The 27,656-nt window shown below is 49.3% G+C and overlaps 2 protein-coding genes across 3 annotated transcripts in view; both read left to right on the top strand.

The window, feature by feature from the left end:
• The first annotated feature begins 13 nt into the window (after positions 1–13).
• On the top strand, positions 14–18,885 carry ABRAXAS2 (abraxas 2, BRISC complex subunit). 2 transcript variants are annotated; one of them, XR_013996730.1, is made up of 10 exons: positions 14–285; positions 2,799–2,889; positions 7,134–7,170; positions 9,558–9,624; positions 12,372–12,562; positions 13,549–13,668; positions 14,366–14,450; positions 16,077–16,191; positions 16,840–18,367; positions 18,554–18,883. XR_013996730.1 is itself a non-coding variant. In XM_081104514.1 (9 exons), the coding sequence occupies exons 1-9, from the start codon at positions 214–216 to the stop codon at positions 17,304–17,306; spliced, it is 1,245 nt and encodes a 414-aa protein (XP_080960640.1). In that variant the 5' UTR covers positions 14–213; the 3' UTR covers positions 17,307–18,885. The 2 variants fall into 2 exon arrangements, 1 of the variants encoding a protein (XP_080960640.1); XM_081104514.1 differs by having other exon boundaries at positions 16,840–18,885.
• A 4,288-nt stretch (positions 18,886–23,173) lies between these two features.
• ZRANB1 (zinc finger RANBP2-type containing 1) overlaps positions 23,174–27,656 on the top strand; it is a 50,111-nt gene continuing 45,628 nt past the window's right edge. The window contains exon 1 of the mRNA XM_081105300.1: positions 23,174–23,313. The gene's annotated coding sequence lies outside the window, so the exon portion shown is untranslated. The remainder of the gene's footprint in view (positions 23,314–27,656) is intronic.

Genomic DNA, 27,656 nt, shown 5'->3' with positions numbered 1-27,656 from the left:
GTGTGCTGGGCGCGAGACCCACGGGTGACACGGTGCGGGGGCGTCGTTCGTTCTGATCCCGTAAACTTGCACTCATCACCCCTCCCGCCTGGGCGCTCCGGCCTCCGGCCTCATCTGCGAAGACTTCATTTCCCAGGATGCTCCGGGGCGGGGCCGGCCGGAAGGCTGCGTGCCCTCCGCGGGGCATGATGGGGGGAACTGGAGATTTCCATCATGGCGGCTTCCATTTCGGGCTACACCTTCAGCGCTGTGTGTTTCCACAGCGCCAACAGCAACGCCGACCACGTAGGTGCCGGGCCCGCCGCCCTGGCCGCTGGGACCGAGCCGGGACCACCTGCGGTTCGTCCCCCCGGCTCCCGGGCCGGCCCGAGGCGCTGGGGACCCGGGCCGCTCCCGCCCCGGGCGAGTCCTGCTGCCCAGGCTCCTGTGCCCCCGGGCTGGGCCCCCTGGCTCAGGGCCTTCCGCCGCCCGGCCGCCCGGAGGCCGCGCTCACCGGTTTGGCGGAGCTGGCCCGGCCGGCCGCCGGCGGTGTCAGAGGTCGCTCCGCGGGAGCCGGGCGTCTGCCCCTCCCTGGGTGTCCGGCTGGTCTCGCGGGGGGTCACGGGGAGCGAGCCGGGCAGCCGTGGCTGTCACTCCTCACACGGGTTCGATGAGATCGCGCGCTTCCTCCTCCGTGGACCATGGGGGATGCGAACGGCAGGGCTCGGCGGCGGGTCTCCTCGCCTGGAAGTTGCGAGTTGGGTTCCTGGCAGGTGTTCCGAGCCCCGGAACCGAGCCGCGGTGAAATGGGGAAGTGACAGGCCGGCGGGGAGGGAGCGCGGACGCGCGGAGCGAACGGGGCCCGGCGCCTCCCGCGCCTTCATTCCCCGGGTTGTCTTTTCATGTCACTGACCTCGGAATGGAAGTTCTTTGTGGAACTAGATCATTTGAATCTTTCAGAATGTGTTTCGGTCTGCCCACCCCACTGGGGGGCTATTTGAAAAGATGCCAAGAGTGCATTGTTCAACGTCAGTAAATAAGTGTGTGCGCGGGGCGGGGCGGGGGGGGGGGGCGGTTTGCTTGTCATTACAAAGCAGAATGCGACTCTGCAGAAGGAACTGGGTTTGGTTGGATGTCAGCAGTCTTCGCCTCCATTAATAACAACTTCTAGAGAGGCGATCCCATTAGTCAGTTGGATGGCAGTAAATGAAGGTGCCTCTCATCTCTCCAGCGCTGGTGGGAGAGGTTAATGATAAGAACACACACGACCTGGGTCTGTCCGGAGGCCGCGCATGCCTCCGGGCAGGGGGATAAAAGCTTGTTTTCTTGAAACACAATACAATTCATTGCATTGCATGAGGCTTTTGGTACTGCAGCCAGCGAGTTACTCCTGTAATGCAGCCCCGCGTGTAGGTGGTTTGTGACACGCCTAGTGTCCGTGGACGTGTTACAGATGGTTTCAATGAACTCTGATTTGCGGAGTGCCTAGCGATGTCACAGTTGATGTGTAGGACAAGATTATGGTAAGAATCAGCAGCTACCTGTTGAAAAGTGGGTACTTTTTTCTACAAACGCAGTGAGATGGCCACGTTACCCGGATTGTTACTAATTCAATTCAAGAGACATCTCCTTAATATCTACACGGCGCCAAGTCTGGCGGCTAAACAGAAGTGTTCACCAATGGCAGTAGTTTGCAGCTGTGTTGGATATGACCATACTTGCCTACGTTAACCTTGCCACAGTTATATGTGTGGAATAGAGTTGTTTCAATTTTATGTATTTTAAAGTTGAAGAACCAAGAATTTGCTTTGGTAGCACATTCTTGTTTCGTCCAGGCAAAGAACTTTGTTGGGAGCCATGTGGTCTGTGGCAGTTACTCCACCCTGCTGTTGCAAGAGAAAGAAAGCAGCTATAGACAATAGATAAATTAGGGTGACTGTTTCCAATAAATTTTATGGACACTGAAATTTGAATTTCATATAATTTTCACATCATGAAATACATTAATTGGCTGCCTCCCATATGCAGTTGGACTGTACAAACCCCGACTGGGGATTGAACCCGCAAACCCGGTGTGTTCCCTGACCCAGAATCCAACCCAAGACCCTTTGGTGCACAGGACAACGCTCCAACCCACTGAGCCACACCAGCCAGGGCTCCATTTTAATATTTTTTCAATCATTTAAAAGTATAGAAAGTACTCCAACAGCAGGTTAGGTGCCGAATAATCCAGAATTGTTATGGTGGTGTGTGTGCTCCAAAGGTGAGCATAGCCCAGCCTCGGCATTTATCAAAGCAGCACTTGCATGCGAACGATAAGATTTGCTGAGACCCTAATTTCCCACGCCAGCTAAAGAGCACTTAGTTGTGCATTGTGTCAACGTCTTTATCCTTCTCTCAGTAGCAGTGTTTTCCATGCAATGCAATGAAATGAGCTGTAGTCTGTTTCAAGAAAACAAGCTTTTATCCCCCTATGCCCTCCACCCACCCACCTCCACCCACTGCCGACACTGGTGATGCTACTTGATAGGATTTAGGTGATGAATTCTCTCTACTAATTTTTACTTTAGAGAAACAGGGAAGACTTGAAGGGGTTGAAATATATTTCATCTTGTATGGAATCCTTTTTTCAACAATCCAGTTATTAGGTATATCTCAGATTTCTCTAGTCTTACTTGTTGGTTTATAGAATAGTGGTTTGCATGCCAAGCTTATTTGGATTATTGTTAAAAATTACTATGTCCTAAATTTCTCTTAATTCCAGTAAAAACCGACCGTCTTAATTTTTAGTGTGCAACTATTTTCTTTATTACATTTAGGAAGGATTTTTGCTGGGAGAGGTGAGACAAGAGGAAACCTTTAGCATCAGTGACTCCCAAATCAGCAACACAGAGTTCCTGCAAGTCATTGGTGAGTGAGTTATACCGACCTCAGAAACACTCTCTGTATATGTACGGTTAGTCTGTTCTTTGGCCCTTGACTGATTTTAATCTAAAGATTAGAAAAGTCATAGATAGCCACTGTAATTACAATGCCAATTATTTGCACTAATAAATGATGTGAAATGTTTGCATAGGTCAGCGTAAGGATACAGTGGCTCGCTGTAGGTGCAGGTATTCTATACGCTGTCCCTTACCCACTACCTGACCCGACTTTGGATTCTGTGTGCTGTTGCACTTGATAGTCTCTCCAAAACCGCTGAGAACCTCAGATTTGCAAATTAGGGTGTCCCCATTGTCATCATCACCCCCTATAATAAAGGGTGTGTTATGCAGGGCCTTTCTGAAGGGTCTGGCATAGTTGTTCACACTTATTTAGCAAATTGTAGAATTTAGCGAGTTGTACAGCCTTTGTCAGTTTGGGGAGATTTTTGGGGAAGACTGAGTATTTATAGATGCACTGACTCAGTTTTTTTAGCTGCACGTCAGTATCATCAAACAGCATATCCTGACACCCAGAGAAAAAGCAAGAGGCATTTTATTCATCTGTGCAGCCAATGTTCACTGAAGTGTAAGGCATGTGCCAGGCAGTGTGAGGAGCATCCAGATGCATTTCTGCCTCCCAGGAGTGTGGGAGGATGAGGCAAGTCACAGAAGTGCCAGCAGCACAAGATGAGTGCTGTAAGAAAGGAGCCAAGGCCATCCCATAGATTAGAGGGGGAAACTGCTAGTGGGTGAAATCAGGGAAGACATCATGCAGGAGGCAAACTCAGGGTCAGGGTGTGCATTCAGAGGAACACAGAAAGGTGGTCATAAAACACACAGGGGCCCTGGCCTGTGTCTGTGACCAAAATGCAGTGGGTGTGCAGATGAAAGTTTGAAATTCTGCTGGAAGGTCAGGTCCTATTGGGGTAAGTCATTAATTTCAAGCCTGTTCTGATAGCCTGGTACATGGATGGGGGGCCAGGGTGAGGATTGATGTAGGGTTGGATTGGGGGGGGAAGAGGCTGAACTCTCTCCTATGGTTTGATAGGACCAAAACTATAAAACCTGCTCCACAGCATCGACTGCTAAATAAAGATGTGCGGTGTACGGGTATAGCTGTTCTGTCATTGAGGTTTTGTCCTTGTTTGTTTTGCTTAGTTCTTTAAAATCCTGTAGTGGAGAATTTGGTTTTATTGGACATCTGTGCAATTATTTATTGTTTGCACTTGAATTTCAAAATTAATTTGATAGATAAAGGTTAAAATGCCAGATTTAGTTAACTGACAGCAAACCATATGAGAAAGAGCTCTCTTATCCAGCCTGATGACAAAAATAGCATTTCTGATTAATATTCTAGCTGTTTATATTTACCTATTTATTTGAATAAGTTATTATCTTTTTTAATTGATCTTAGAGATGTACATATGTAAAATGGAGTATTACACAGCCATAAAAAGAGTGAAATCTTTGGATCTAGACTAGAGAGTATTATGTAAAGTGAAAAAAGTCAGAGAAAGACAAATACAAACAGACAAAAACTAGAAACAGATTCATAGACACAGGGAAAAATGATGAATGCCAGAGAGGAGGGTGGAGGGGTGGGCAGAAAAGGGGATTCGGAAGTACAAACCTCCAGTTATAAAATAAGTTGTGGGGATGTAACGTACAGCATAGGGAATAGACTCATTCATATCGTAATAACTTTGCTGGGACAGATGGTTACTAAACTTGTTGTGATCACTTTACTTGTAAAGTATATAAAAGTTGAATCATTATGTTGTAAACATGAAACTGATGTAATACTGTATGTCAACTGTACTTTTAAAATGAATGGATAAAATCCATATCCTATATGATAAGAGGCTAATATGCAAATCAACCAAACAGCGTAACGACTGGTTGCTATGATGTGCATTGACCACCAGGGAGCAGACGCTCAATGCAGGAGCTGCCCCCTAGTGGCCAGTGTGCTCCCACAGGGGGAGCGCCACTCAGCCAGAAGCCGGGCTCATGGCTGGTGAGTGCAGTGGCGGTGGCGGGAGCCTCTCCCCCTCCGCAGCAGCGCTAAAGTTGTCCAACTGACAGCTCCTGGACTGGGAGAGGGCACAGGCCGGGCTGAGGGATCCCCCCAACCGAGTGCATGAATTTTGTGCACCGGGCCTCTAGTTAGAAAATCAATGTAAACCAGTGGAAAACCTGGACTGACATGAAGCGAAGTAGTTTCCACAGCAATAGTGTGAAGAACTGTCCTGGCATAACTTAACCTCCAGAATTAGATCCTTGAAGTAAAATAAATTGGCCAAATACATTATTTGTTGAAAATGTGTGAATTCATGCACAGACACCTTTACCTGTCTCTATACAATAAGGGGACTTTATATAGAATATCACATTTTGCACACGAAGTGCCTGTCTTGTCTTGAATACATATTCATTTTAAGCTTCGCCAGCTCACTTGAAGCAGAGCCATCCCAGACAGCAGCAGAGCGCCCCGAGTTAGTGAGCTGGTGTCGTGGCAGTCACCGGGAAGAATGGAGAGGAAAGTGGGAGATGCGGGGCAGAGACAGGAAGACCAGCAAGAAGAGCAGCACCTCCCGGGGGGATTGTGGGGACGTGTGTGCCGAGACGCCGTACACACATGACGAGGAATCTGCCATGTGGATGCTCTGGCGGCGTAGGGAAGTCTACGGTCCCGGTGAGGCTGCCCTGCCAAAGGTCTGCCCCCAGCTAATGTGCCCACCTACTCCATTCCGATGGGCAGCTTCACCTGTTGGAGACCACCTCCCCGTTTCTCCGCGGTGTGCTTGGTTAGGTGTTGCACAAAGTCTTCCCCGGGAAAGCTGTATTTCACTTCTTGAGGAAATGCCACGCGGGGTCTAGAGCATGTCTTCAGGGTGCTTCTGATCCAGGCTGCAAATCGTGGAAGACGTCCGCTGGGAGGACTGGTGACAGGCGTGGACTCGGAGCTCAGCATTTACTCTAGCGTTTTCTTAAACAAAATATTCTTTCCTGTCAAATTGAAGATGTGTGTTTTTTTCCCCTTCTCCCTGAGGTAACATTTTTGCTACAGATGTTTCACATCCTAATTACTAAAAGTATCTCTGAAATACCTTGGGAAGGTACACAGTATCATTTTGGCGATAAAAGAGGGCACGTTTCTGGATGAGGTTTCTTATTTGTATCGCTGTGTCAACTGAGCAAATGAGCTCCTCTCCCCTGAGGGAGCATTGCGTCTGCGCCTGTGTTTTGGCAGTCGGACCAGGACAGGGTTACTAGCCACGTCGTTGAGGGTTGTGGTTCCCTTTTAATTGAGTGAAAATTGCAGCCTGTAAGTCTGGGCTGTGACATTGAAGGTAAAGAGTCGCTGTAAGGAGAACGCTATTAGCAGAATGGAATGCTAATTGGTCTCATGTCTCATAAAGCAAACCAGACCCGAGCCCCCTGATGAGCTGGAAGAAGTTGTTCCCTCTGGTTAGTCACCGCCCTCTTTTCAGATCTGCCTGGTAAATAGCGGTTTCCCTTGGTGCTGGCCATCTTTGGAAGGGTTAAGAGACTTCCAGAGTTTCCTCCCTTCCCTTCAGAACACAGGCCCACGTTGTTGTGAGCTAGCAGGTCATTGATGGGCAGTGGTGCAGGCCCTCTCCCCAGGCTGTCCTCACAGCTCTTACCCAGTCGGTGGCTCCTGCCCCCAGTGCTGTACCCAGGTAAGACCGAGTAAGGGCCTGGCTGCCCGCTCCTGAGTGCGAGCTCTCAGATGCATGCGCATCACGCAGACAGATGGGAACGGCTGCTGTTCTCCGTGCACGTGGTTCTGAGAAGGTGTCTCTGAGTGGAAATGCTGAGGAGATACAGTGCTTCCCCGTGTGCACACTGCACCTGTTGGAACGAGGAAAACTCTCTCACTCATTTATATTATTATTTTAGTCCTCACCCAAGAACATTTTTCCATTGATTTTAGAGAGGAAGGGAAGAGAGAGAAACATTGATTGGTTGCCTCTCTGACAGGGGATCAAACCTGCAACCTAGGTATGTGCCCTGACCGGGAATCGAATCCACCACCTTTTCGGTGCACAGGACAGAGTTCAGCCAATGGAGCCGTCTTTTTATTGTCTGAGATTTTCAACAACTACTATATGTGTGTGTGTGTGTGCGCGCGCGCGTGTGTGTGTGTGTATTTTCTGGGCTATTTTATATGATTAACTAAGATGTATTTTCTCTTTCTGATTACAGAAATCCATAACCATCAGCCTTGTTCAAAGCTTTTTAGGTAAGCCACACCCTTCTTGGTAGCTTTTAGCTCTTACTAAAAGATGAATTGATTAAAAACGAGTGAGTGTATGCCTATAGCTGATAATGGCTAGAAAGTCCCAAGTATGACTGAGGGCCTCCAAGTTCACCTATTTGTTGATGCCAGCGTGTATGGCACTGTTAGGTCAGGGGAGGAGAGGGGGAGACCTTGCGTACTGCCTGTCCTTGCGCCAAATGCCAAGCCTGGCCTCGGGGATTGAGAATGGACGCTTCCCACCAGCCTCCCTGAGGGGCTCTTCAACAGGGAAGGAAGCTCTTTGGGACCACCTACAGGTGCAGTGATTGAAAGGTGTTTTTAAGAGTAATAAAAACGGTTCAGTAGCCAGAGAAAACATAAGACTTCCTTTTGGTGTTTATTTAAGTTGCTATCCACCAGCTGCATATTATGATCAACTGAAAGAGAAAAAAATGGGAGGAGAGACGTTCAGAAGGGAGATGGCAAATGACAGATACGAGAGAAGGAGGGGTTAGGGGAGGAGAGGGGGAAGGGGAGGGAGAAAACGGCCAGTATTTCCACACCCGCCTTCAGCTCCCCAAACCCCACCCAGGCCTCTGCCTCCTTCCTGAGCCCAGACCCTCCTGCTGAGGCTGTCTGAGGAGGATATCTCCGTTTCTTAAAATTCCCCAGGCCTGTCCTCGGCCTTCCCGGAAGCAGGCAGTGCTGCTCCCACTGTTCAGTGCGGGCTTCCTGGTCAGCACTTCCTTCTTAAAAAATGTACGTATATATATATTGACTTCAGAGAGGAAGGGAGAGAGACACATCAATGATGAGAGAGAATCATTGATTGGCTGCCCCCCTCTACTAAGATTGAGCCTGCAACCCAGGATGTGCCCTTGACTGGAATCGAACCTGGGACCCCTCAGTCCGAAGGCCGACGCTCTGTCTACTGAGCCAACCAGCCAGGGCAGCACTTTCTTCTCCAAACACATGCCAGCTCCTTGCAGCTGCTGTCCTGCCGTGTGTTCCCTGCAGCCTCCTCCGACCCCGCTCATTCTCAGCTGGCAGGCACCAGCCCTGCACCCCAGCCCCTGGGGAGTGTATTGTGACACACACACACACACACACACACACACACACACCCCTACCCTCACTATTTCAGAGTTCTGTCTTCATGCACGATGGCTACTTGAGGACGAGGTCTCGCAGGAGCCCAGTCGTTCATCTGTCTGGATTTACACAGAACCGAGGGAGGAGTGGCAGCAAGATGCGCAGCTAGCGGTTCATTTGAGAAGAATCTCAGAGCAGACAAGATGATTGAGGCCGCGCCCACGCAGTGCCTGTGTCTGGTCCGTGAAAGTGCCCATGTGGCCCTCACTATCCAGAGCTGTGCTAGGCATGCCCGGCCTTGCCCTTCTGAGGAATTCCTCAAAGCACTGTCGGCAAAGACTCAACTCCGATCATAGACTCAGAATTCTTAGAGCTGAAAGCAACCTTAGACATCACCTGTCCACTCCAGACTCTGCTTTGCAAAAAGGGGAATGAGGGGCATAGAGGGTTAGTAACGTGCTCAGGGTCACTCAGTGAGAAGCCGGCCTGAGCCAGAGCGGAGCCTCCTGACTCCGGTTGGGTGTTCTCACTGTACCTTGGACTCCTTCCTGCCTTATAAGGCCCGGGCTTGTGGTGGGAGGAGGGGGGAAGGGCGGCATTCCTAAAACCCGGCCGATCGTGGTAGGAAAGCCACAAATCATGGTGCGTGGCTGCTCAGCACAGGGCCCTGGGCAGATGGGTCTGCTTTAGGGGTGGGTGCATTCAGTTTGAAGCTAGCCAGACCTGCCTTCAAATCCCAGCTCTTCCACTCCCAGCGCCGGGATTTGGGGCAAGCCACTTGTCTTCGGTATCTGTAGCCACAAGAATGGGAGTCAAGCTTGTTGACTTGTCGGGCTAAACTAACACCTCCCATCATTGAGGCAAGAATGGAATAAAATAACACGAGGAAGCATGCGGTGGGGTTTCTGGTGAGGCATTCAGCAAGTGCTCACTTCCCTCCTCCTTTCTCAGAAAAGAGCTTCTGCATTCTTTGTTTTTGTAAGTAAGCGATTCTTAGAAACAGGGAAAGGCTGTCGCAGCCCACGTGTTTATACTTAGTTGCTGTCGCACCTCCCACTGGGGAAGTGATGCCCTTTGGGTGTGACAGTGTCTTGAGTATTCTGTGATGCCAGCGATACCTCCTGTCAGGAAAACATTTAGATTGACTTCTCTTTCTATACCTAGTGACGGCAATTCTGTCTCTATAGCCAGCATAGAATTGGGCTAGATGATCCATGGACGCATGTAGCTAAGCATATCCATGTCACAGTACCATGTGATTTTAATACAATATTGTTTTCTCTTTTGAAAAAAACCAGTTTTTATGACTACGCAAGCAAAGTTAACGAAGAGAGTTTGGACAGGATTCTTAAAGACCGGAGAAAGGTAGGCTACATTTGTTGCCCATTCCGATTTGGAAATCACTCCTTATCTCATCACCCGCGCTTAAAACAGAAAGAAATGTAAATGAGCAATGCACTGCTGTCAGTATAGACGAGTTCTGTTACCTTGAGTAAATTTTACAGGTAAATTACAGATGTGAGACAATGTTTACAATATATCACTAGAAAAAAGTTTAGGTGTTTATAATGTGACTCTTTTATGTAAAAATTAGAAGAAGAAGAAATGAACTATAATCCAAAAATTAATAATAGTTGAGTCGAGGTGGATTTGTCCACTTTGTGATTAAAAAAAAGATTGTAAATATTTAATACACATGCATTACTTTTATGATTTTTACCTTGGTATATAAATTCCAGAAAAATAGATTACACCCTCGCTCAGGAAAAAGTACCAATAACAGTTTTCAGTGTGTTAAACAGAAAGAGACTGCCGTTGCTTAGAAACATGTTGCAGTAAAGCCTCTGGAGGATTGCCTGTGGGTGAGCCCTGGCCGTGGGACCGGGTCCCTCGGTGTCTGCAGAAGAGCATCAGGAGTCCGGTCTCAGGGCCTCTGTGGTGGGGAGGGAAAGGGGAGGGGGCGGGGCAGGTCAGAGGAAAGGATGGTGCTCTGGGAGTGATGACAGGCTCAGCAGGTGCTCAGTGTCGGCCGCCACCTGGAAGAGGGAGTCAGACCGCCCTGGGCCTCCTGGGCCCGCTCTCCCTTCCCAGTGACTTGCCCAAGAGCACGCATTCCCATTCCGGCCCTCCCAGTCCGGCTTCCTCTCAGCCACGCCTTCCCTCCTGTCCCGTCGGTTTTCATAGTGCAGATCATGAGTCTTTATCCTGTCGACACCTAAGATTTGTCCCGTGAAGTTCTTACTGGAGCACAGCTTTCTCGAGGTCACTCCGTATTAAAGGCTCCAGGAAGGTTTTTGTTTTTTTTTAACAGATGACAAAATTTAAAGTGAAAGAAATGAGTAAAGATTATTAAGAGGAAATTCACAAAAGAAAAAAGAAATCCACAAATGGCCAAGAAAGAGATGAAAAGATGTTTAACTGCTATCAGGAAACGCAATTTGAAACAATGTGACCCAGCCCCGGCCAGGGAGGGGCTCAGTTAGTGAGAGCGCTGTCCCTGCACCAAAAGGTTGCGGTCTGATTCCTCCTTAGGGCTCTGGCCAGTTGATAGTTTTTCTTAGCCACTTATTTCTTAAAGGAAAGCTGCTTTCCCTTTTTTATGACCACCATTGTGTGACTGATGGGGATTTTCAAGTTAATGTTGTGCAGATCTTGGCTTTCACTCATTAGCTCTGTGATTTGGACAAAACATCTCTATGAGATTTATGCTTCAGAAATGTTTGGGTTTTCTTTTTATTTAAAGAATGTGAGAATTAATTGCTTTAGTATAATCTGAAGCCATGCTTTGTGCACAGTCGTACCACTGAGGGCCGCTGCTGTTCCCTGGAGCTCCTTGCCGTGGTCTGAGCTCAGTGGAGACAGCATTACTCGCCTCCCAGGGTGGCTGTGGTCATTAATTAAAACATCTGTAACATCGTTAGCTGGGGCCTGGCACAGGGGCTCAGCGAAGCTTGGTTCGCTTCCTTACGTGAAAGCACCAAAACCAAATCTAGATTTACTGTTACTTTTTTTTTTTTTAATATATTTTATTGATCTTTCACAGAGTGGAAAGGAGAGGGACAGAGAGTTATAAACATCGATGAGAGAGGAACATCGATCAGCTGCCTCCTGCACACCTCCCACTGGGGATGTGCCCGCAACCAAGGCACACGCCCCTGACTGGAATCGAACCTGGGACCTTTCAGTCCACAGGCCAACGCTTTACCCACAGAGCCAAACCGGCCAGGGCTGTTACTTTAATATGACAATTTTAAATTACCTTACATCTTAAACAGGATTTCACCCAGTTTATTCAAAGAAAGAAGCTATATGCAGAGTATTTTTCTAATGAAGAGTTAAATTGTCTCGACAGCAGAGATTTTCAAACCTGAGTAGCACAAGGAGAAACTCAGGAACTGGCCTGTGAGGTTCTGACTGCAGGTTTGGGTGGGCCCGGAGCATTGGAGCGGCTCCCAGGGCCTGGTAGGTCACCTGTCTGCCGGATGTCCCGCCTCGCGCATTGGGAGAACTACTCTTCCGCAGAACATGCCAGTTTACTTCCCTTAGGCAGCCGATAGAGCTGACAAAGCTAAACTTTCAAAGGCATTGCATTGAATTATAATTGCGTACAATCAACTGCACACACGTATGGAGTACGCTGTGGTAGGTCTTGATCTGTGTGTATACCTATGAAACCACGTGTGTCACTCCAGACCTCCCGGGCCCTTTTCGAGTCCCTTCTCCCCTCCCTAGGCAGCCCCTGAGCTGCCGGGGCTGCTCCGTGTCACTGGAGGTTAGTTGTCATGTTCTGGGGTTTTACAGGACTAGAGTCCTGTAGCGTAGGCTTTTATTGTCATTGTCACTGTGGTCTGGCTGCTTGCACCAGCAGGACTCCTGGGGAACGTGTCGGTGTTGTCTGCGCAGTTGGTGGCTTGTTGCTGAGCAGGTGTCCAGTGTGTGGCTGCCCCACGGCTCGCTCACCTGCTGATGGGCAGTGGGTCGGTTCAGCTTTGAGCGATTGCACGTCGAGCTGCTTTGAACATCTGTGTGCAGGTGTCTGTGTGGATACCTTCAGACCTAAATGTGTAAGATTTCATGCAGCTTTCAACCCTTTCCTTCTGTTTCTACTGCAGAAAGTGATCGGATGGTACAGATTCCGGCGGAACACGCAGCAGCAGATGTCGTACAGGGAGCAAGTCCTCCACAAGCAGCTCACCCGCATCCTCGGGGTGCCCGACCTCGTCTTCCTCCTCTTCAGCTTCATCTCCACGGCCAACAGTTCCACACACGCTCTGGAGTACGTCCTCTTCAGACCGAACCGCAGGTAAGGCCGCATCCCCACCTCACGTCACCAGGACAGATGTCGGCACAGGCCATGGAGATCTGTGACTTTGAAATGTGCATTTTATAGCATCTGTAAAGAAAAGCTTTTATAATTCTCTTCTAGTGAGTTTTCTTTGTAGTTAGAGAGGGTATTTTTCTGTCAGTTGTATAAATTAAAATTGTTTTTGAATCAAAAAGCATTAGCAAGATGTATTAATTATGCATAAGTGCTTATAGGAATAAACCGCTGGAAATCATCATTTGCTTCTCCATAATCCATTATGTAGAAATACAGTTTTTTTGCTCTGGAAGTCTGATTTTAATGGTAAAGCATAGATTTCAGACAGAATTGTAAAATTGATCCACCTACTGGCTAACGAGGGTTTTGCATTGTGAACGTCTTAAAAAAAAAAGAAAAGATGACCCCACAGCCATGGGTCATCATTTGCTTCTCCATATCCATTATGTAGAAATACAGTTTTTTGCTCTGGAAGTCTGATTTTAATGGTAAAGCATAGATTTCAGACAGAATTGTAAAATTGATCCACCATACTGGCTAACGAGGGTTTTGCATTGTGAACGTCTTAAAAAAAAAAGAAAAGATGACCCCACAGCCATGGGTCTGCTGTGAGCATAGAAAGGCTTCTCTGGACTTGCCTGCAGTGGGATACACTGAATCGGCGTCGGGGAGAAGCATGGTTAGGGGGCCATTGCAAGGTTGCAGGGATTCCTCAGCAGTGTTTCTGGGCCTGTCCGTCACTGTGGGATGCAGATATCTAAGACGTGACCTCTGCCCTCAAGGACTTTGCAGTCGTTTCCACTTTAAGGGAAGGACCCATCCCTAATTCGTGCATCTCAGGTTGTCGTGGAAGCCGGTGCTGGTGAGGCCCGGGAGTCCCCAGTGTGCGGCTCCGATTCCTGTTGCCATGGCCCGTTCTTCAGCCCGAACAGGGCCTTGAACATGCTCGCTCTCGAATCTTCCCTTAGGTACAATCAAAGGATCTCCCTTGCTATTCCCAACCTGGGCAACACCAGCCAGCAAGAATATAAAGTGTCTTCAGTGCCAAACACGTCTCAGAGTTACGCCAAAGTCATCAAAGAGCACGGGTGAGGGCCTGGTCCAGTGAACGGGGTTCCTTTCTTTTGTGAAGATGTAAAGGTTTGAGGGGAAATGTGAAACATGCAGTGATGCAATTGCGTAGACCGTCACCCTATATATCAAAATTTTATTCTTACTGAAAAGATAGTTCACTTTTACCACTACTTTTATTTATTTATTTATTTTAAAATATATTTTATTGATTTTTCACAGAGAGGAAGGGAGAGAGATAGAGAGTTAGAAACATCGATGAGAAAGAAACATCGATCAGCTGCCTCCTGCACACCTCCCACTAGGGATGTGCCCGCAACCCAGGTACATGCCCTTGACCGGAATCGAACCTGGGACCTTTCAGTCCACAGGCCGATGCTCTATCCACTGAGCCAAACCGGTTTCGGCGACTACTTTTTTTTTTTTTTTTTAAATCAGTTGCCACAGTTGTTTCTGTAATTGATATAAAAGTGTGGCTAGAGTATGTGTATTTCTGAGATCCTAAGCTGTGGTCATATTATTTTTTAAATGGTCTTAGTCACGTGGGTTCCTTTTTATTTCTCTTCTGGAAGCCTAGTAGTGTGACACTGGGGCTGAGACACTGTCACCTGGGAGCTCACGTTTAAGACCAGATGAAGGTAGAAGGGCAGGAGAGCGCCTTTCAGGTTCATGGCCGCTGTCCTTTCCGTGACATCTCTCCTGCCTGTCCTCTAGCACTGACTTCTTTGACAAGGATGGCGTCATGAAGGACATCAGGGCCATCTATCAGGTTTACAACGCGCTGCAGGAGAAGGTGCAGGTAACCGTTACTTCTCGTTTTACTTACTTGTCTTGCCTGAATGCTCTTAATTTTACTTTAACTTTTAATCTTCCGCCGGAGAAGTGAGTCGTGGCCCACAAGTCAGCGTGCATTTCCTGCAGTAGCATCAGAGGGGAGAGGCTGCCATGCCAGCTGGGAGGCCACCTCCGCGTGGCTTGCAGGGGCTCTGGGCATGGCGGCACGCTGCTGCGTTCAGACTGTGACCCACCTGTAACAGCGCGTCTTCTAGGGATGCGTGTCCGAGCTTAAGGCAGGCTTGCTGAGAGCAGAGCTGTCTCATCAGCTGGACGCTGTGTAGAGACCAAACTCGGAACAGCCCTGCCTCCTCCCCTCTCATCCACACCCTTGGCCCCAGCGCCTCCATCGAGTGGGAGGATCCCCGTGGAGCCTGTTCATTCCTAGTATTCATGCAACCAACACTTACGGAAACAGCTCCTACCGGCCAACTACTGAGCCAGGTGCCAACAGCCCTTTCCCATGTTCTTTCCATCTCCTCCGACGCGTTCTGAGGAGTAACTTTCTCTAAAACTCTAAGAACAAAAGAGCTTTGAGGACATGGAGGAAGGAGGTGGAGCTGGAGACACCTCGCCTCGCTCTGGGGAAGAAGGACCAGGATGGAGGGAGAGTGAAGGCAGCCCCAGAGAGAGAGGAAGCAGCCGAGGCCGGCCTGGCCCAAAACAGGAAGGCGTCCCAGGCGGCTTCCAGTGTTGGTGTCCCAGTTAGGGCCAGGCACTAGCAGCAGGGGGCCTCAGTCAGGCTCTGGCCACCGGCCTACTGTCCAGCGCTCCTAGTATTTCTGCGGTGGAGAGAACGTGCAGTGAAAACCAGTTTTTTGTCCTGAATTCATGAACAGGCTGTTTTTATTTATTTGTTTTTAAAATATGTTTTTATTGATTTTAGAGAGGAAAGGAGATGGAGAGAAATAGAAACATCAATGATGAGAGAGAATCATTGATCAGCTGCCTCTACCTCCCAGGCATGTGCCCTGACCAGCAATCAAACCGTGACCTCCTGGTTCATAGGTCGATGCTCAACCACTGAGCCATACCAGCTGGGCCAGGGACTTCAGAGTGGCTGGCACACATCTCATTGCCGGCTGTAGAAGGCCTCTCTGAACACACCAGCATCCCATCATGCCCTGGTGTGAATGTTTAATTACACAGATGGACCTCAAATGTTATCTTTTATTAAGTCTTAACTGAAACCTATTTCCTTTTTCAGCTCTCCCTAATTATGAATAGTTTCTATTAAATGAATCTTTTTTATGTTGTCTGATTTGTGATTATTGATTATAAATAAAAATCGAAAGCATCTCATTCCTGTCTTTTGTTCATCCTTTGTATGCTAGACTGGTATCAAAAATTCTCTTTTCAGTTCAATAGAAATGAATAATCCAGAGAAAACATAGATCTTTCCCAGCTTACTCTTATTTTTCAAGAATTTATAACCTAAATAGCATAATCATCTCAACAAAATTAAGAAAGCAAATCGGTAAATAAGTACTGCCCCCCCGGACCGTGGGGACAACGCCTGGCTCCCCCCGGCCTGGCATGACTGCTGTGTTGGCCAGGTGCACGCTAACTGTTCTGTTGCCGTTCCCCTCAGGCAGTGTGTGCAGATGTAGAGAAGAGTGAGCGAGTAGTTGAATCTTGTGAGGCCGAAGTGAATAAATTAAGAAGACAAATCACTCAGAGGAAAAACGAAAAGGAACAAGAAAGAAGTGAGTTTCCTATTAATTTTACTAATTGGTATCAAGGAAGTGTCTGGTTTTAAACATCAGATGTACAATAAATTACAGAAGTCCTACTCTGAGCCCTGAGGTAGGCTGAGGGGAGTGGAGGCCACTTTCCTTTGAGCTTTTTCAGAAGGGACGTGCTGTTGAACTCAGTGTGCTCTGCCTAGGACTTAGTGGTCGGCAAACTGTGGCTTGCGAGCCACATACGGCTCTTTGGCCCCTTGAGTGTGGCTCCTCCACAAAATACCGACTTCTGCGCATGGGCCACGAAGTTTCAATCACACTGTACACGCGCGCCCACACGTGGTATTTTGTGGAAGAGCCACACTCAAGGGGCCAAAGAGCCATATGTGGCTTACGAGCCGCAGTTTGCCGACCACGGGCCTAGGTCATGGGAACAATAATATTAATGATGACGGTACCTCAGTGAGCTGCTTTTGAAGTTTCAATGAATTCACGTGTAGAAAGATGTTTTGTAAATTCTAAAGCACTATTCAAACATAAAGCAACTAAGAGTGATAACCAGTTTCCTGCTTTGTTGCTGTTTTCCAGAACTTGCAGGTTGACCGTGTCATGCACGGGGATGCGAGGCTGGGGAGGTACAGACAGTGACCGTGTCTTCTCTTCCCACAGGGCTGCAGCAGGCTGTGGTCAGCAGACAGGGGCCGCCCGAGAGCCTGGAGCCGGCGCTCAGCCCTCGGACGCCGTACCCCGGGTTTGCAGCTGACGGCGGAAGTACACTGGCAGATGCCGAGGCCTCTGACCCCCCACCCCCTTATTCCGATTTTCACCCAAACAATCAAGAAAGTACTTTGAGCCATTCTCGCGCGGAAACAAGTGTCTTTATGCCTCGACCTCAAGCTGTGGGTTCCTCCAGCTTTGCTCCCAACAGTGCTGGACTGAAGTACCCCGGAGGTGGAGCGGGCCTGCCTTCCCAGAGAGCCACGGGGGACAGCGCGGAGGGGTCGGACGACAGTGATTATGAAAACCTGATTGACCCGACAGAGCCCTCCAGCAGCGAATACTCACACTCAAGGGATTCTCGGCCCACGACACATCCCGACGGGGGCTCCAGGAACGCTCAGACCTCCCAGATTTAACTCCCCAGGAGGAGCTCCACTCAGCACTGCTTTCTTAATCACGATTGAGAGAGTTTTGTGAGGACTAACCGGGTGGGAGAACCGGGCTCCCGAGAGAATCCTGGGCACAGAACTGGCAGGGCCTCACCCGGGTGCCGGGGGCAGGTGTCATGACAGAATCATTAAGATAATCAAGTTGCCCTACTTCTGGTGCGATTCATGGATATACTGGTCAATTCAGGCAGAGAGACTTGTCAACAGTTTCTGTTCTTTAAAATAAATTGGAAATCAGAGACTAAGCACAATTAGTCTATAAATGTTCTGTAAATCAAAACTTACCTCTTGCACTATCATGCCTTGAAGTTCACTTTTCAAAGGGAAATGAGTTAGCGGCAGCCTTGATAGAAGCTTCTTTCTGTGATGAGCCAAGTTCATCTTTGCTAGAAGAGAAATTGTGATAATTCCCAGAAGCCCGATTGTACCTTCTCTTGTCTGCATGACTAAGGTCAGAGAGAGGGCTCAGTTTAACTGTTTTCCACGAGCCTGGTACGTATGGTCACTTAAAATGGTTGCCTTTAAAAACACGTAGAAGTACTAGTTACCAGTAAGTAACCATCCAAACAAGTACGTCACAAAAGAAACTCCCATTTTCTTTGGTGGAATGACAGTCACTGCTGTGTGGCACTGGCCACAGTTATGGTCTCTGTTCTGGAGTCTTAGATGAAGGGCACGAGCAGTGGCCACAGAAGGGAGCGCCGTCCCCGAGCTGAGCTTTGTGATGGACAGGATCCGGATGCGGGGTCAGCCGTCGCACAGACGGCCATGACTCCTCTAACCCGCCTGACAAATCTCAGTGTCAGCTTTATTTGTGGAGAGAAGACGTTTAATAAGCTGTTTGAGAATCGTGGTGAATAAAGATTTAAGTCTGAATAACCATACTTTTTTTTAAGCTGCCATTTGGAGGATAATTGTGAATGTTGGACTTCCTGTCAGGATGCTCCTGTGTTTTTATTTAATTACTGCTTGTTTCCTAGTTTGGCCCAGAATGTGTGAAACCACGGAAGACATCCTGAGCCTGTCAGGCTCCTGGCCTGGGAGTGACCAGACCCGCCGTCCGTGAGGAGGTCAGCCACGGAGTTGCTGCTTCCGAATGTAACTGCCTTTGCTTTGGACTAAAGCCTGGAGGAGGAAGGAGGGCGTCGTGTCCGGAGGCTTCAAGTCCCAGCGTTGGAAAGTAGTTCCATTGTCTGGAGGGAGCTGACTCCCAGGCTCCGGCTCCGGTGCCCAGTGAGACAGTGCGGACTGAGGGAGACGCGGAGCCCGCCCTCTGTTCATGTCCGCTTTGTGGGCCTGGTCCTGCCCTCCAAGCGTTGGCCTCAAACCTCCCCGTGTGATGGGAACCTCGCAGGCGTGTTGGGTCTATCAGCTCCCCACCGTGGCCCAGCCCCAGGTGAACCTAAGTTAATTCTGTAAGTGCCATTGCCATCTCTCTGTTCATGTTTGACCTTCAGAAATACATTTTATTTTATGCCATACTGAGAGCTACGGTGTACACTGACCAGCAGTTAAATGTGACAATAAAAGCTCATTTAATCCTGGCACCACTGTCTTAACGTCTGTCTCGCACCCACACGGTCTTGCCTCAGTTTACCCATTCTGGCAGTTCTTAGGAGACAATACAGTTTTTAAAGGGCAGGAAAGCTCGTCTCCACATGGGTTGTTTTGTGTGTGTGTGTGTGAGACTGGTTTCAGGGAAATCCAAGAACACAACCTACTTCAGTATTTCTGTGGATTTCGAGGAGAATGTGTTGAGTATCAAGTAGCAGGAGCACTGGGCGCCCATGGAGAATAGAGTGGAATCTGGGGAATTTCCCAAAGGCCCCTTCCAGGCGAGCCCTGAAGAGACTCGGCCTGGACCGCCTGGCGATGGAGAGGCGGCAGACGGGGTGCTGTCCGCGGGAGCCTCCGGATCCCGGTTGCCTTGGGATGGGCATCTGCTGCCTGCGTGGACGGGGTCCTCCGGGAGCCGGTCCCGCGGGTGAGGGCTCCCAAGTCCACGGTGGCAGCGCTGTCAGCAGGGCCCTAGACTGTGGATGGAGCCTGGTCAGACGCTGCGCTCCGTCTCCAGCACCGGAGGAGAGAACGCTGGGACCCTTGGCCTCGGAGCCTGGAGGTGCTTACTCAGGTTGGAAGTGACTTTTTCAGGGAAGGATCAAAACAGAAACGACATCTCAGACCCTGAGGCTGTACATTTTAAAATCCCACAGAGTAATTCTGTGTTGGTTGAACACATTTCTGCCTGCTCGGCCTCTGTAACATCCAGCCTGTGGATTTTAGATTCACAGCTACTACAAACCGTCCACAGCGAGGGTAGCAGGGATTGTGGACTTCACAGTTCCACCCCAGCTTTGAAGCCAGCTCCCAGATGCTTCTCTTGGGTTCGCGATTTGAATTTACATATTGTTTTTGAAGAAAACGACATCATGTGCATGAATCACTATTCACTTAAGAAATCTTTCAATGACATCATGAATGCTTTCAAATGTTTTAGAATATTTTTAGACCATGTCATCTCTGAAATGATTGAAAGGAGTGAGAAATATTGTGGCATTCCTGACTTTTTAGGTAATTCATCATTTTAGTGTTTGGCAAAATAGCAGAATATATTCAATTCCATGAGCATTAGGTAATAAGACATGTAATAAAGGATTAGGTTCTAGGTCAGTGTGCTTCGCCTGCATGTAAGTCTGTGTGTTTGTGTGGGCACACTGAGGGTGGTGGCAGAGGTGTCACCTTATCAGCACAGAAGTGGGAAGAAGTTTGTTTATAAAAACAAGAGACTTCCCCAGCTGCTTAGAATGTTGGCCTGCGGACTGCAGGATCCCAGGTTCGATTTGGTCAAGGGCACAGGCTTGGGTTGTGGGCTCGATCCCCAGTGTGGGGCGTGCAGGAGGCAGCCGATCCATGATTCTCTCTCATCATTGAACACCACATTCCTGCCTGCAGAAGCTCTTAAAATATTTTCCAAGTGAAGTGTTGGTTGAACTATTGTTCTTACATAATAACATGGTATTTAATTTGATCTATACTTGTGTTAATTACGTGTTAGGATGTGTGTTAAGTTTTATAAGCAAATGACTGTTGCAATCCAAACTCGATTTATTGAGGAGTCCTGGAGCAAATAATGTTGCTCTGGGAAGGGGGACTCCTGACAATGTCTGTCACAGGATGGCGGTGAGGAGGTGAGGATACAATGTATCAGTGACTGTGAGAGAGGTTGTCACAGGATGACGGTGAGGATACAATGTATCAGTGACTGAAAGAGGTTGTCACAGGATGGCGGTGAGGATACAATGTATCAGTGATTGTGAAAGAGGTTGTCACAGGATGGCGGTGAGGATACAATGTATCAGTGATTGTGAAAGAGGTTGTCACAGGATGGCGGTGAGGATACAATGTATCAGTGATTGTGAAAGAGGTTGTCACAGGATGGCGGTGAGGATACAATGTATCAGTGATTGTGAAAGAGGTTGTCACAGGATGGCGGTGAGGATACAATGTATCAGTGACTGAAAGAGGCTGTCACAGGATGACGGTGAGGATACAATGTATCAGTGACTGTGAAAGAGGTTGTCACAGGATGGCGGTGAGGATACAATGTATCAGTGACTGTGAAAGAGGTTGTCACAGGATGGCGGTGAGGATACAATGTATCAGTGACTGTGAAAGAGGTTGTCACAGGATGACGGTGAGGATACAATGTATCAGTGACTGTGAAAGAGGTTGTCACAGGAATGGCGGTGAGGATACAATGTATCAGTGATTGTGAAAGAGGCTGTTGGCAGGAGAGCTAAGTAAGTTGTTATTATTCAGTGCCCACAGTGCAGCCGCCTACACAGGCTGCTGTATTTATGCAGAGACTCTCAGGATAATACTATGAATAGTTTTTCTAAGTGAAGTCTCCATGCAGGTTTAAAAAACCCAATTAAACTGAGTAACAGCCTTTTACTAAAGCGGAGGTGTCCAATCTGACCGTGCTAGTTCTTCGTCAGTAACTTAAAAGGCTTCACATTTTTTAAAGTATTGCTATGTTTTAAGGTCTTTCAAATTCTTGAAAAAATATCTGAAATATGAAAAATGCAAGGCGAGCCCTAACCGGTTTGGCTCAGTGGATAGAGCGTCAGCCTGCGGACTGAAGGGTCCCGGGTTTGATTGTAGTCAAGGGCATGTGCCTTGGTTGCGGGTACATCACCAGTTGGGGGCGTGCAGGAGGCAGCTGATCAATGTTTCTCTCTCATCGATGTTTCTAACTATCGCTCTCCCTTCCTCTCTGTAAAAAATCAATAAAATATATCAAAAAAAGAAAAAAGAAAAATGCGAGGCGACATGGAGCTGGGAAAAGGCCACGCCCTCCGACTGGAACACTAACACACCTGTGGGGTTGCAGCAAGTGGCCAAGGGACCGACTCCGCCGTATTCACAGAAATAAAGGAAGCATGCCCAAGGCACCTCCAGGTAACACTCTCTGTACAGCTTGTGCCCGGGCATTCTCCTGTGGTATTTTTCCATGGCTGTTACTTATTCTCTGCCTTAAACTTACAATTTAAAGAAGTGTAACCATCTCCAAGTTAGGAAATAGCAGAAAAGAGTTTTTTTAGCCGTGGCTGGTTTGGCTCAGTGGATAGAGCGTCGGCCTGTGGACTCAAGGGTCCCAGGTTCGATTCCGGTCAAGGGCATGTACCTTGGTTGCGGGCACATCCCCAGTGGGAGGTGTGCAGGAGGCAGCTGATCGATGTTTCTCTCTCATCGATGTTTCTAACTATCTCTCTCCCTTCCTCTCTGTAAAAAAAAATCAATAAAATATATTTAAATAAAAAGTTTTTTAAAAAAAATATATTTTTTTAAATTTTTTTTTACAGAGAGAAAGGGAGAAGGATAGAGAGTAGAAACATCGATGAGAGAGAAACATCAATTCAGCTGCCTCCTGCACACTCCCTACTGAGGATGTGCCTGCAACCAAGGTACATGCCCTTGAGCGGAATCGAACCCGGGACCCTTCAGTCTGCAGGCCGAAACTCCATGCACTGAGCCAAACCAGTTAGGGCCAGAAAAGAGTTTTTTTTTAAAAGTTATTTTATTGAGATGCAATTGGTATATAATGCCATGGCTTTTCGTCATGCATATATGTACATATACGCGAACTACAGATTATACACAGGAACATACACCCCGCCTCAAAGGTAACAAATAGACGCATAGAATAAACTGACACAAACAACGTGAGCCTGTATCGTCCCGGTGTTCGCAGCTGCGCGCCTGAGGGCCGCGGGCGCCAGGCGGGCCTTTCCCAGGTGAGTCCGACGCGGGGAGGGCCCGGCACGGGGAACGCCCTCCGGGCGCTCCGCCTGCGTGCCCCGCCCCCCTGCGTGCCCGCCCAGGCCCCGCCCACCACGCCTGCGTGCCCCGCCCCCGCGCCCTCCCGACGCTCCCGGCGTCCGCCGCGCGCCGCAAGGGTCCGCAGCCCGAGCTCGACGGGCGCCTCACAATCGGGGCCGGGCGCCGGCGTGACGTCACCGCTCCGCGGCCCGCCTCCTGCGCCCGGAAAGAAGCGGCCGCCCATTGGCTGCGCCGCTGGCGGCCTCGGGGCCAATGACGGTGCGGCGAGCGGCAGGGTCCGGCCTTGACGTTGTGCTGCTCGCCGTAGGGTTTATTTGGCTCCGGGGCCCCGCACCGCCGCCATTACGATCCCGCAGCGTCCGAGGTCGTCCCCCCTCCTCTCGCCCCCGCCCCGCGGCACCCCGCCGCCCGCTCTGCGCCCCTGTGTCCCCGCCTCCGGCGGTCGGGAGCCGCGCGCGGGCCCGCGGAGACCATGTCCTGACTGAGGGGGCGCGGAGGCGGCGCGGAGGGAGGCGGAGAGGGGCCGGGCTCGGCTCGTCACCGGGGGCAGCTCGGGGAGTCGCCGCCGGGCAACGAGGGTCGGACGGAGAGGAGGAGCCGGAGCTGGAGGAGGAGCCGCCGCCGCCGCCAGGTAACCGGGCCTCGGGAGGGCGCCCCGCGCAGCCCCGCCGCGCCGAGGCCTCCTGCTCCCGCCCGATCAGGCCGCCGGGGTCCCGGGTCGCCCGCCCCGCGCTCCACGGCTGGCGCGGGGAGGCCGGGGCAGGGGCCTGTGTGCTGCCGCTGCGCCCTCATTTTTGGGCTTCCCGGTGCGGGGCCGGGCCTGGCCGGCGAGGGTGGGTCCGCCCGCTTGTTTACCGACAGTCGATGCTCTGGGCTGGACGCGCCGCCTGCCCCGCCGCCTCTTCCGCCAGCTTCCCCTCCCCCACTGCCCTCCTGCCGCCCGGCGGAGCGCAGAGCGGGCACGCGAGTGGGGTTCGGCTCCCCCTCTGCCGGAGGCCCGGGAAGACCGCGTCCGCCGTCGCAGGCTGGTGCTGGTCCCCAAGCTCGCGTTTCTGCCTCGGGGCGCCGCCTCCGCCCCCCGCGGGAGCCGGGGTTGCTGCCAGTTCCGTCTTCGGAAAATAAAGGTGGGGGGCTCCTGCGGGGGGAGGGGGGAGCCTGGAGGAGCTGCGGCCAGGGGACCGGCTGACCCCTCTCGCTCCGGGTCACGACGGCCCGAGCGCGTCGGTGGTTCTCTCGGTGCAGCTCGTGTGGACCCTTCGCAGACAAAAGGGCCGTGAGGACCCGCATCAGGCGCGGGGCAGGCAGCGCGGTTCCGCCGGGAAGTGCGGACCGGCCCCTTCGCTCTGACATCAGCGGTGGTTTGAAACTGGTGGAGGGTTTTGAACTCCAGACCGCTGCTCCCCCTTTTCCGTGACCCCGTAGGCTGTCAGGTTGAACGCCCTCCTCGCTACCCAGTCTGGCCTGTCGGCCCTGCGATGCTGCCGGCCGGCGAGAAGGCTGCTGGAGGAGCCCAGCGCGGAGGCCTCTTGAGCCCCTGGGCCTGTGCACAGAGAGCCGTGCTCCTGCTGGTGGGCCCTGGTGGGTTGGCGGCCTGATCACCCGGGTGACCGCCAGGGGACCCCTGTTTGGATCGAACGGGGATGCCTCCGTGCACAGGCCATAAGCCCGGGAGCCATCAGGCATCTTGATCTGAGCTTGTGCCACGGGCCTTGGGAGGTCACCTAAACGGCGTGGGAAATAACGCTGGGTCGCTCCTCTTCGGTAATGAGGTGTTTTTAAAGAAATGCGCAACCTGGCTCCTCCTTGGCTTTCGGTTCTGACGACAAGATATATGCAGCCAGTCACCTCCTCATACCAACATTTCACAGCATCGCTTCTGTTGGGGGGTTAGGGGGCAGGCATGATATCTTCATTTTGGGGGAGGGTGTTTGTCATGAGGGATTTCTGTTTCGGTTGATGTTTCAACACCTCTTAGTGCTGCAGACACCCATTTATTTACTCTTGATATGGGCTTAGGTTAATTTTACGCTCATGGCCTTGATCCAGCTCTGTACATATCACATCCCGATCTGAGGATTAACATGATTTGGGAACGCGCAGCCTAGTTGTGCAGTATTGGGTAGATTGCCTCCTTATGTGTGATCGATATAGGTAGGGAGCAGTTTAACACGCTTTATACTTACTTTACTCTTATGGTAAATGGAGACTGTAAGTAAATGGGAGCTGCAAAGGCAGACCGCTGGGACCCGTTTAACTCGCCCACTGTCCGGTTCTGAGGGTTGCTCATGCCCCTCCCCCCACAGTAGCCTCTTGTACCTGGGCTTTGACCCGGTTTTCCCTGATGCGGTGTTTCCTTTGGAATGTTTGTGCTCTGCTTATGCTTCGGGTAAATAAGGTCTTGCACATCTGAACAGTCTCACTTCCTCGGCTCATAACATAAAACTTCCAGAGCACTCCTAGTCACATGCAGAGTATCGTTTATGCTCCTTGGTGTGGTGGTCAAGTTTCTCTATAATCTGGTCCATTCTTCAGACTTAACGCTTCCTTTTTCCCTTTGTGAGCCCTTAGTTCCAGCAAATGAACTTGTTACTGCGAAGGGGCTCCAGTTGGCCTTTCTTTATGCCCTTTTTCTGTTTTAAACCCTCTTCCACCAGCTTCCCATGGGTATTCTTTACTCTGGGCTCAGTTGATGCTTGTCTCCTGAGAAACCTTTTTGCCGACTTCAACCCCAAGGGATCTATTCATTCCTCTCTTGTGTAGGACTTTCATCTTTTTTTCTTCTTCTCAAACATGACAGCCTGGATTTAATTTATCTTTTTATAAAGTCTTTATTCTGCTTCGCTATTAGATTTTTAAGACCTCTGAGAAATTGGTATGAACCCTAAACTTTAAAGAGACCGTATATCATATATTCAGCAATGAAAATGTGCAGGCCTAGTCTGACGAAGTATTTTTGGTCATAGAGGTATTTTAGAATATGCAGTTTGTATTAGAGTTTCTGGGACTTTCATGATTTGTGAGACAAAATATTTGAAATTATGGCGGTCTCTAAAAATGTTGGGGGGGGGGAGCGCTCAGTGTGTTTATATGTATTATCAGCAGAGCTTTCTTCCTATAGAGGATGCTCCCCATTTTGATAATGGTCATGTCTTATTCAAATGAAAAGTACTGCGGTTCTGTAGTTTGCTTCAGATTTGCGTCTGGGACAGTTACTGCTGTTCGAGTGTGGCCCCAGTGACACTCAGGGTGGGCATTTCGTATTTGTAGTGTGCGGAGCAGCCTCATGGGAAAGAGAAAAGGATCTGTAGTCTCAGTTTACATCCTTAACCTCAGATGTTGGGGGCACGTGTCACCGATCACAAGGCAGATGAGACTCAGAGAACGTGTGATTCACTGCTACCGGTCGGCACTGGGTGAAGAAAACACAAACCAGCTGGTCCCTGGTGCTTTTGTGCACCATGGGTGACACATGTAATCATGGAGTCCATGGGTGGATGCGGATGTAGGTGGAAAATAGGTGTGTGTGTTTCTGTTGTGTTGTGTGTGTGAGTAAAAGGCTTGGCATTTGATGGATACATTTTATGGATACATAGTCTCTTAGCAGTAAACCATCTTGATGCATCTATGTGGAAACCTGTCCTCTTCCTCCAGTTCATCAAACTATTTTATCCCTTGAAATTGACTGATTTTTAGGAAGTAGTTTACATAACTTTTAAAGCTTCAGAAACCTTTTTAGCCTAATTGAAGCTAAAATTAGCCTGTTAATAAACTTTACAGAAATGCTAGACATTTTTACATACACTATTTGGATTTGTAAAAGATACTTTCATAGAATTATACCAGTAATTTTACCTTTTGAGAAATCTGGATCAGTTAGCATTCTTTGCTTTCTGGAAGGGTGGTTTGCCCTGCCCTATAGATCGGTCAAAAGAAGTTAGATATCTCTGATAATTTTTCTAATTCACATTTCCCTGGATAGCTACAGGGGAGTGGGCAGAAGCTTCTCTTGAGCTTGAAGCTAAAATCGCCTTTAGCTCACAAGAATCTGCATACCACTGAGGCACATTTTGTGGGGGCTTGTCCTGGACCCCCACAGTATCATTCATTTGTTTCTTTTTAAATAACAGCTCCATTGAGGTTTATTTCATACACCATGAAATTCACCCTTTTAAAGTATACACGTCATTGGTTTTTAGCGCATTCACAGAGTTGTGTGGACAGCACCGCTGTGCAGAACATTTTCCTCCCCTTAAAGAGACCATACCCATTAGCAGTCCTTTCTTTCTTTGCCTGAGTTCCTGGCAACATGAATCTCTTTCTGTCACTATGGATTTGCCTATTCTGTACATTTCTTACATGTGGAGTCATACAATATATGATCTCTTATGTCTGGCTTGGCAGCTTTAGCATAATATTTTCAAGGATTATTGGTATTACAGCATGTATCAGTGTTTCATTCCTTTTTATGGCTGAGTAATTAATATTCCATTGAATGTTTATCTATTTGTTGATTGGACATTTAGGTTGTTCACACTTTTTGTCTATTATGAAATATGTGTACAAGTTTGTTTTTTTAAAAAATATTTTATTGATTTTTTTAACAGAGAGGGAGAGGGCCAGAGAGCCAGAAACATCGATGAGAGAGAAACATCCATCAGCTGCCTCCCGCACACCCCCCACTGGGGATGCGCCCGCAACCAAGGCACATGCCCCCGACCGGAATCGAACCTGGGACCCTTCAGTCCGCAGGCCGACGCTCCATCTACTGAGCCAAACCGGTCAGGGTTGTGTACAAGTTTTTGTGTGGGCACATGCTTTCATTTTGCTGGATCATGTGGTTACTCTTTGTTTACCCTTTGAGGAACTGCCAGACTGTGTTCCAAAGTGGTTACACCATTTTACGCTTCTAGTTTCTAGCACTGATGCGGGTCCCATTTCTCCCCAGCTGCATGTTATTGTCAGTCTTTATATTGT

Source organism: Myotis nattereri (assembly GCF_964212035.1).
Source record: "Myotis nattereri genome assembly, chromosome: 13".
Classification (NCBI taxonomy): domain Eukaryota; kingdom Metazoa; phylum Chordata; class Mammalia; order Chiroptera; family Vespertilionidae; genus Myotis; species Myotis nattereri.
This window is presented reverse-complemented; position numbering and strand designations above follow the sequence as displayed.